The 10,732-nt window shown below is 45.7% G+C and overlaps 1 protein-coding gene across 3 annotated transcripts in view; it reads right to left on the bottom strand.

Annotated features, from left to right (window-relative positions):
* Window positions 1-10,732, bottom strand: part of recql5 (RecQ helicase-like 5) — a 152,509-nt gene continuing 141,777 nt past the window's right edge. For all 3 annotated transcript variants that reach the window (XM_068057849.1, XM_068057852.1, XM_068057850.1), the window contains exon 19: window positions 1-401. In XM_068057849.1, coding sequence (XP_067913950.1) covers window positions 307-401 — 95 coding nt within the window. In that variant the 3' untranslated portion in view covers window positions 1-306. The remainder of the gene's footprint in view (window positions 402-10,732) is intronic.

The following is a 10,732-nucleotide window of genomic DNA, read 5'->3' as shown; positions in this document are numbered from 1 at the left end:
TTGTTTACAGAAACTTTATTCTAGTGAAGCCTTTCCCATTCCCTCATGAATTACAACAGAACAATAATAACCCTATAAATTAAATTACTCCATTCTCATTCACCAGGCATGTAGAATATTCCAAAAATCTCATATAGAGGCAACTATTAAATGGCTTTTTTCCCAATCACAGAGATCAGCTCTGATTGATGTGGTCATTCCTGAGAATAAGCAGCTCTATTGCACAGAAACCAATATATTGACGATTCAAACTAAATGAAAACAGCAAGTACATAGCTCCTAGACAGCACCAAGTAAAAAGAATGGCTACGTTAAGTTGAGGCTTCTCCAATTGTCCTCACTCTCACATCTCCTGCAGCTTTTAAAGAAGCTGTGGATTAGTCGTTGGGCTGCTTCTTTTACTGAAAGAGATCAAAATGAAATGAGTTTAAAACACTGCTCAAAAAAGCAATATCTTGGTGGACATTATAGAAGAAATGAGAGAAATCCTGAGATTCTTCATCTGTTCATAAGTAAATGTATAAATGTGTAATGTTTCATCTCTGCCCTCTCTGAGGTGCAGTTTGACTCGCTCATTTTTCTCATTCACCCAAAAACACAGAACCTGATGTGGATTCCCTAGGTAGAATGGCAATGTCACAAACCAAACCTGAGTGACAGCAGGAACTGAACCGGAGCAAGAGTTGCAGACTATACCAGAGTCAGAAAGCGGATGATCCAGACAATCAGTGGGAAAAGGGCAGGAGAGAGACACAGAGGCACAAGGACAAGACAGAGACACTGACAGTCTAATAAATAGAGGCATGGCAGGGCACCTTAGTCCCATCGAATGCACATCCTGTGCCATGTGGGAACTCTAGGACACTTCTCTTATCCTGGAAAACCACATGTACAGGAAGTGCTGTCAACTGGAAGAGCCTGAATTCTGGGTTTCAGGGTTTGTGCAGTAGCTGATGTTACTGCAGTGAACCAAGGGCGAGAGCTACATGGATAGCACACTGCAGGAGCTAATTACTCCACACCTTAAGAATGTGCAGGCAGACAGGGAATGACCTGTGACCACCAGACAGAGAAGGAGGACCAGACAGGTAGTACATGAGTCCCCTGAGTGAATCTTGCTCTTGAACTGGCATTCAGTTTGAAATGCTGGTGAGGGCGATGACTCCTCTGGGGAGTACAGCCTGATCCAAGTCCACGGCTTAGCTGTACAGGCTGGGGGAGGAAGAAAGATCAAAAGAGTAATCGTGATAGAGGATTCAATAGTTGGGGAACAGACAGGCCATAGACGTGATTCCAGGATGGTATGTTGCCTCCTGGTGTCAGGGTCAAGGATGTCATTGAGTGGCTGCAGAGCACTTTGAGGCGGGAGGGTGAACAGCCAGTGATCATGGTCCATATCAGTATCAATGACATAGCTAGAAAGAGGGATTAGGTCCTGCAGGCAGATTTTAGGGAGTTAGGGAAGAAATTAATAAATAGACTGTCAAAGGTAGGAATCTCAGTGGTGCCATGCACCACTGAGTATAGAAATAGGAGGATAGAGTGGATGAATGTGACTGGAGAAATGATACAGGAGAGAGGGCTTTCATTTCCTGGGGCATTGGGACCGGTATTATGGGAAGTGAGACCTGTACAAGCCTCAGTTTATACCTCAACAGGGCAGGACCTATATTGTTGTGGGGAGGTTTGCGAGTGCTGTTTTTTCCTTTTGGAGGGGGGGAGGGGGGGGGGGGAGGGGAGGGTTTAAACCAGCTTGGTGGGCGACAGGAAACTGAGTATCGCTTCAGAAGGGAGAAAAGCAAAGCTGGAAATGAAAGGCAGAAAATTAGTGAGTGTGGAAGGCAGAGGAAACAAAGGCTTTAAAATAGACAATAAAGGAGATGGGCAGTGCTTTACGGTATAAACATCAATGCAAGGAATCAAGTCAATAAGACAAGAGCTGAGGGCACAGGCAGACACTTGGAAGTATGATAGGATAGTGAATATTGAAATATGGCTTAAAAAAAGGACAGGAATGGCAGCTAAAAAATTTCTAGTTACAGGGTTTTCAAACAAGATAGAGAGGGGGATAAAAAAGCAGGGGAATAGCAATATTGGTTAAATAAACAATTACAGCTGTGAGGAGGGTTGATATACTAGAAGGATCATCAAATGAGGCCATATGGGTTAAAATGAACAAAAAAAGGCAATCACATTGTTAGGAGTGCACTCGAGTACCAAACAGTCAGAGGGAGATAGAAAAGCAAATATGTAGGCAACTTGCTGAAAAATGTAGAAACTAAAGCGCAATAACAGTAGGGATTTCAACTAATAATAACTGGAATAAATTCAGTCTAGAAGGTATAGAGGGTGCAGAAATCTTAAAATGATTTCAGGAAACCTTTTTAACCAGTATTAAGCAAGCACAATAACAGGAGCAGTTCTGGAATTTGTTTTAGGGAATGAAGCTGGGCAAGTGGAAGGGGCATCAGTGGGTGTGCATTTTGGTGTTCGTGGTCATAATTCCAGTTAGATTTAGTGTAGTTATAGAAAAGACAAGGATAGACCAGGAGTAAAAGTTCTCAACTGGGGAAAGGCCAATTTTCTGAAGCTATTTTTTTGTAAAAGCTCGTTCATCGGATGTGGGCATCACTGGCTAGGCCAGCAATTATTGCCCATCCCTAATTGCCCTTGAGAAGGTGGTGGTGAACTGCCTTCGTGAATCGCTGCATGGGTAAAGGCCTGCTACCCGACCCGAACCCAACGGGACCAGACGACACGTGTCGGGTTCGGTTCGGGTCGGGTCGGGTCGGGCCCATCTTCCGGGTATGACTTTCGGGCTTAGGTCGGATCGGGTCGGGTCGGGTCGGGCCGGACACACACAGTAAGTGCTCTGATGGTAAGTATTGAAATTAAAAAACTTACCTGAGTGGGGAGTCCGGGACGAAACTGAGTCTGCGCAGTGAGTAAGTGACGTCACTATGACGTCATCATGCATGCGGTACAGCTTCTTGCAGGTTCGGTGTCAGGAAAGTAAGTAAATGGATGGTCTGGTCAGGTTGAGTCAGGGCAAGGTCGGGTTGGGCTGGGGGCAAAATCGGAGTGACTCGGGCTGGGTCCACTGTAGTTCGGTCAGGTTCGGATCGGGTTCTTTTTTCCTGACCTGAACAAAGAACAAAGAAAAGTACAGCACAGGAACAGGCCATTCGGCCCTCCAAGCCTGTGCCGATCTTGATGCCTGCCTAAACTAAAACCTTCTGCATTTCCGGGTACCGTATCCCTCTATTCCCATCCTATTCATGTATTGGTCAAGATGCCTCTTAAACGTCATTATCGTACCTGCTTCCACCACCTCCCCCGGCAGCAAGTTCCAGGCACTCACCATCCTCTGTGTAAAGAACTTGCCTCGCACATCCCCTCTAAACTTTGCCCCTCGTACCTTAAACCTATGTCCCCTAGTAACTAACTCTTCCACCCTGGGAAAAAGCTTCTGACTATCCACTCTGTCCATGCCGCTCATAACTTTGTAAACCTCCATCATGTCGCCCCTCCACCTCTGTCGTTCTAGTGAAAACAATCCGAGTTTATCCAACCTCTCCTCATAGCTAATGCCCTCCAGACTAGGCAACATCCTGGTAAACCTCTTCTGTACCCTCTCTAAAGCCTCCTTGTCCTTCTGGTAGTGTGGCGACCAGAATTGCACGCAATATTCTAAGTGTGGCCTAACTAAGGTTCTGTACAGCTGCAGCATGACTTGCCAATTTTTATACGCTATGCCCCGACCGATGAAGGCAAGCATGCCGTATGCCTTCTTGACTACCTTATCCACCCGCGTTGCCACTTTGTGACCTGTGGACCTGTACGCCCAGATCTCTCTGCCTATCAATACTCCCAAGGGTTCTGCCATTTACTGTATACTTCCCACCTGCATTAGACCTTCCAAAATGCATTACCTCACATTTGTCTGGATTAAACTCCATCTGCCATTTCTCTGCCCAAGTCTCCAACCGATCTAGATCCTGCTGTATCCTCTGACAATCCTCATCACTATCCGCAACTCCACCAACCTTTGTGTCGTCCGCAAACTTGATAATCAGACCAGCTGCATTTTCCTCCAAATCATTTATATATACTACAAACAGCAAAGGTCCTAGCACTGATCCCTGCGGAACACCACTAGTCACATCTCTCCATTCAGAAAAGCACCCTTCCACTGATACCCTCTGTCTTCTATGACCGAGCCAGTTCTGTATCCATCTTGCCAGCTCACCTCTGATCCTGTGTGACTTCACCTTTTGTACCAGTCTGCCACGAGGTACCTTGTCAAAGGCTTTACTGAAGTTCATATAGATAACATCCACTGCCCTTCCTTCATCAATCATCTTCATCACTTCCTCAAAAAACTCAACCAAATTAGTGAGACATGACCTCCTCTTCACAAAACCATGCTGCCTCTCGCTAATAAGTTCATTTATTTCCAAATGGGAGTAAATCCTGTCCCGAAGAATCCTCTCTAATAATTTCCCTACCACTGATGTAAGGCTCACCGGCCTATAATTTCCTGGATTATCCTTGCTACCCTTCTTAAACAAAACAACAACATTGGCTATTCTCCAGTCCTCTGGTACCTCACCTGTAGCCAATGAGGATACAAAGATTTCTGTCAAGGCCCCAGCAATTTCTTCCCTTATCTCCCTCAGTATTCTAGGGTAGATCCCATCAGGCTCTGGGGACTTATCTACCTTAATGCTTGAAAAGACACCCAACACCTCCTCCTTTTTGATAATGAGATGACTGAGACTATCTACACTCCCTTCCCTAGGCTCATCATCCACCAAGTCCTTCTCTTTGTTGAATACTGATGCAAAGTACTCATTTAGTACCTCGCCCATTTCCTCTGGCTCCACACATAGATTCCCTTCTCTGTCCTTGAGCGGGCCAACCCTTTCCCAAGTTACCCTCTTGCTCTCTATATACGTGTAAAAAGCCTTGAGATTATCCTTAATCCTGTTTGCTAATGACTTTTCATGACCCCTTTTAGCCCTCCTGACTCCTTGCTTAAGTTCCTTTCTACTGTCTTTATATTCCTCAAGGTATTCGTCTGTTCCTAGCCTTCCAGCCCTTACGAATGCTTCCTTTTTCTTTTTGACTAGGCTCACAATATCACGCGTTATCCAAGGTTCCCGAAACTTGCCAAACTTATCCTTCTTCCTCACAGGAACATGCTGGTCCTGGATTCTAATCAACTGACATTTGAAAGACTCCCACATGTCAGATGTTGATTTACCCTCAAACAGCCGCCCCCAATCTAAATTCTTCAGTTCCTGCCTAATATTGTTATAATTAGCCTTCCCCCAATTTAGCACCTTCACCCGAGGAATACTCTTATCCTTTTCCACAAGTACCGTAAAACTTATGGAATTATGGTCACTGTTCCCGAAATGCTCCCCTACTGAAACTTCGACCACCTGGCCGGGCTCATTCCCCAATACCAGGTCCAGTACGGCCCCATCCCTAGTTGGACTATCTACATATTGTTTCAAGAAGCCCTCCTGGATGCTCCTTACAAATTCTGCCCCATCTAAGCCCCTAGCACTAAGTGAGTCCCAGTCAATATAGGGGAAGTTAAAATCACCCACCACTACAACCCCGTTACCTTTACATCTTTCCAAAATCTGTCTACATATCTGCTCCTCTACCTCCCGCTGGCTGTTGGGAGGCCTGTAGTAAACCCCCAACATCGTGACTGCACCCTTCCTACTCCTGACCTCCACCCATATTGCCTTGCTGCACGACCCCTCTGAGGTGTCCTCCGCAGTACAGCTGTGATATTCTCCTTAACAAGTAATGCAACTCCCCCACACCCTTTACATCCCCCTCTATCCCGCCTGAAGCTTCTAAATCCTGGAACATTTAGCTGCCAATCCTGTCCTTCCCTCAACCAAGACTCTGTAATAGCAACAACATCATAGTTCCAAGTACTAATCCAAGCTCTAAGTTCATCTGCCTAACCTGTTATACTTCTCGCATTGAAACAAATGCACTTCAGACCACCACTCCCGCTATGCTCCGCAATATCTCCCTGCCTGCTCTTCCTCTTAGTCTTACTGGCCTTATTTACTAGTTCCCCCTCATTTATTTCACTTGCTGTCCGACTGCTCTGGTCCCCACCCCACTAACACACTAGTTTAAACCCTCCTGAGTGATGCTAGTAAACCTCGCAGCCAGGATATTTGTGCCCCTCCAGTTTAGATGCAACCCATCCTTCTTGTACAGGTCCCATCTGTCCCTGAAAAGATCCCAATGGTCCAGATATCTGAAACCCTCCCTCCTACACCAGCTGTTCAGCCACGTGTTTAGCTGCACTATCTTCCTATTTCTAGCCTCACTGGCACGTGGCACAGGGAGTAATCCCGAGATTACAACCCTAGAGGTCCTGTCTTTTAACTTTCTACTTAACTCCCTAAACTCCCCCTGCAGGCCTTTAATGTGGGGTATGTACACCCACAGTGCTGTTAGGAAGTGAGTTCCAGGATTTTGATCCAGCAACAGTGAAGGAACGGCGATATAGTTCCAAGTCAGGATGGTGTGTGGCTTGAAGGGGAACTTGCAGGTATTGGTGTTCTCATGCATCTGCTGTCCTTGTCCTTCTACGTGGTAGAGGTCGCATATTTAGGATTCTAGGAAATAGGAGCAGGACTGGGCCATTCGATCTGTCAAGGCTGCACTGCCATTCAAACAGATCATGGCTGATTATCTACCTCTATGCCATTTTTTCCCACTATCTCCATATCCCTTGATATTGTTAGCATTCAGAAATCTATCAATTGCTGTCTTGAACATGATCAATGATTAAGCTTCCACAGCCCTCTGGGGTCGGGAATTCCACAGATTCACCACCCTCTGAGTAAAGAAATTCCTCCTCATCTTGTTTGGAAGGTGCTGTCGAATGAGCCTTGGTGAGTCGCTGCAGTGCATCTTGTAGATGGTACACATTGCTACCGCTGAGCGTCAGTGGTGGATGGGGTGCCAATCAAGCGGGCTGCTTTGTCTTGGATGGTGTCGAGCTTCTTGAGAGTTGTTGGAGCTCCAGTCATACAGGTAAGTGAAGAGTATTCCATAACACTCTTGACTTATGCCTTGTAGATGGTGGACAGGCTTTGAGGAGTCAAGAGGTGAGTTACCGCAAAATTCCCAGCCTCTGACCTGCTCTTGTAGCCACAATATTTATATGGCTGTTCCAGTTCAGTTTCTGGTCAATGGTAACCCCCAGGATGTTGATAGTGGGGGATTCAGTGATGGTAATGCCATTGAATGTCCGGGGGAAATGGCTGGATCCTCTCGTTGGAGATGGTCATTGCCTGGCACGTGTGTGGTGCGAATGCTACTTGCCACTTATCAGCCCAAGCCTGAATGTTGTCCAGGTCTTGCTGGTTATGGACACGGACTGCTTCAGTACCTGAGTTGTCGAGAATAGTGAACACTGCACAATCATCAGCAAACATCCCACTTCTGGCCTTATGATGGAGAGGTGGTCATTGATGAAGCAGTTGAAGACGATCGGGCCTGGGACACTGCCCTGGCCCTGAGGAACTCCTGCATTGATATCCTGGGACTGAGGTGTTTGACCTCCAACAACCACAACCATCGTCCTTTGCGCTAGGTATGACTCCAACCAGTGGAGATTTTTCCCCCAGATTCCCATTGACTCCAGTTTTGCTAGGGCTCCTTGATGCCACACTCGATCAAATGCTGCCTTGATGTCAAGGACAGTCACTCTCACCTCACCTCTGGAGCTCAGCTCTTTTGTCCGTGTTTGGAACAAGGCTGTAATGAGGTCTGGAGCTGAGTGGCCCTAATGGAGTCCAAACTGAGCGTCAGTGAGCCGGTTATTGCTGAGTAAGCACCGCTGGATAGTACTGTTGACGACACCTTCCATCACATTGCTGATGAGCGAGAGTAGACTGCTGGGCGGTAATTGGCCGGGTTGGATTTGTCCTGCTTTTTGTGTAGAGGACATACCTGGGCAATTTTCCACATTGTCGGGTAGATGCCAGTGTTGTAGCTGAGATGTGATTTAGCAAATATGGACAGGAAACAGCTACTTGAAGATAAAAATGGGATAGAGCAGTGGGAGGCAAAGAAGAGATATTGAGGGTTCAGAACAAGTATGTTCCCCTAAAGAAAAAGAATGGGACCAACAAGTCCAGAGTCCCCAGAATGTCAAGGAACATACATATGGGGAGGCGATGGCATAGTAGTAATGTCACTGGACTAGGAATCCAGAGGCCCAGGCTTATGCTCTGGGGACATGGGTTCGAATCCCACCAAGGCAGATGGTGAAATTTGAATTCAATTAATAAATCGTAGAGTCACAGAATGTTTACAGCACAGGAGGAGGCCACTTGGTCCATCATGTTGGTGCTGGTCGAAAAACGATCCACCTACTCTAATCCCACCTTCCAGCATTTGGTCCATAGCCCTGTCGATTGCGGCACTTGAGGTGCATACCCAGACTCCTTTTGAATGAGTTGAGGGTTTCTGCCTCAACTACCCTTTCAGGCTCTAAGTTCCAGACCCACATCACCCTCTGGGTGAAAAGATTTTTCCTCATCTCCCCTCTAATCCTTTTACCAATCACTTTAAATCTATACCCCTTAGTCACTGACCTCTCTGCCAAGGTAAATAGACCCTTTACCTCCACTCTATCCAGACTCCTCAAAATTTTGTACATTTCAATCAGATCTCTCCTCAGCCTTCTCTGTTCCAAGGAGAACAACCCCAGCCTATCCAATCTTACCCCATGTTTCCAGTCCCAGCAACATCCTCGTAAATCTCCTCTGTAACCTCTATAGTGCAATTACATCCTTTCTGTAATGAGGTGACCAGAACTGCACACAGTACTCAAGTTGTGGCCTAACCAATGATTTATACAGTTCCAGCATAACCTCCTTGCTCTTATATTCTATACCTCGGCTAATAAAGCAAAGGATTCCATATGCCTTCTTAACCCCTTATCGACCTGTCCTGCTACGTTTGGGGATCTGTGAACTTTCATTCTAAGGTCCCTCACTTCCTCTACACTTCTCAGTATTTTCCCATTAATCATGTATTCTTTTGCCTTGTTTGACCTCCCCAAATGCATCATCTCACACTTCTCCTGGTTGAATTCCATTTGCCACTTTTCTGCCCAGCTGACCAGACCATCAATATCTTCCTGTAGCCTACGGCTATCCTCCTCGCTGTCTAGTATACAGCCAAACTTTGTGTCATCTGCAAACTTCTTGATCATGCTCCCTACATTTACATCCAAATCATTAATATATACCATAAAAAGCAGGGGACCCAGTACTGAGCCCTGCGGAAAGCCACTGCAAACAGCCCTCCAGTCACTAAAACACCCGTCAACAATTACCCTTTGTTTCCTGTTACTGAAGCAATTCTGTATCCACCTTTCTGCATTTCCCTGGATCCCATGGGATTTTATTTTTTTAAACCAGTCTGCCATGTGGGACCTTGTCAAAAGCCTTGCTAAAATCCATGTATACCACATCAACTGCAAGACCCTCATCTACCTTGTTATTACTTCAAAAAATTCAATCAAGTTGGTCAGACTAGATCTTCCCTTAACAAATCCTTGCTGACTATCCTTGATTAGTCCATGCCTTTCTAAGTGACAGTTTATCCTGTCTCTCAGAATTGATTCCAATAATTTGCTCACTACTGTGGTTAGACTGACTGGCCTGTAATTATTTGATCTATTCCTTGCTCCCGTTTTAAACAGAGGTACAATGTTAGCAGTTCTCCAATCTTCTGGTACCACACCTGTTTCCAGTGAGGACTGCAAAATCATGGTCAGACCTTCCGCTATTTCCTCTCTTGCTTCCTGTAACAGCCTGGTGTACATTTCATCTGGCCCTGGTGATTTATCAACTTTCAAGGATGCTAATCCCATTACTACTTCCTCTCCCCCTATGTTTATCATATCTAATACTTCACACCCTTCTTCCTTGACTACAATTTCTGTATCACCCACTCTTTTGTGAAGACAGACGCAAAGTATTCTTTAAGAACAATACCAACATCTTCCGCCCCTACACATAGGTTACCTTTTTAGTCTTATATGGGCCCTACTCTTTCCTGAGTTATCCTCTTACTCTTAATGTATTGATGAAACATCTTTGGGTTCACCTTTATTTTGCTTGCCAATATTCTTTCAAGCTTTCTCTTAGCTTTCCAAAACCCTTTTTGATTTAACCCCTCCACTTTCTATACTCCCCTTGGCTTTCTGTAGTATTGAGTTCTGTGTGTCGGACATAAGCTTTCCTTTTCTGCCTTATCGTATCTGGAAGCTCCCTGACATCCATGGGGCTCCAGATTTGGCCATCCCACCCTTTTTCTTTGTGGGAACATGTTTACCTTGAATCTTCCCTTTGAATGCCTCCCACTGCTCTGACACTGATTTACCTTCAAGTAGCTGTCGCCAGTCCACTTTCGCTAAACCACTCCTCAGTTTAGTAAAGTCACAGAGTTATACAGCACAGAAACAGGCCCTTCGGCCCACCGTGTCCATGCCGGCCATCAAGCCTATCTATTCTAATCTCATTTTCCAGCACTTGGCCCAGAGCCTTCTATGCTGTGGCGTTTCAAGTGCTCATCTAAATACTTCTTAAATGTTGTGAGGGTTCCTGCCTCTACCACCCCTTCAGGCAGTGTGTTCCAGATTCCAACCACCCTCTGGGTGAAAATTCTT

Source organism: Heterodontus francisci, chromosome 26 (assembly GCF_036365525.1).
Source record: "Heterodontus francisci isolate sHetFra1 chromosome 26, sHetFra1.hap1, whole genome shotgun sequence".
Lineage (NCBI taxonomy): Eukaryota > Metazoa > Chordata > Chondrichthyes > Heterodontiformes > Heterodontidae > Heterodontus > Heterodontus francisci.
Note: the sequence above shows the minus strand (reverse complement) of the source record. Positions and strands in the feature narration are given on the sequence as shown.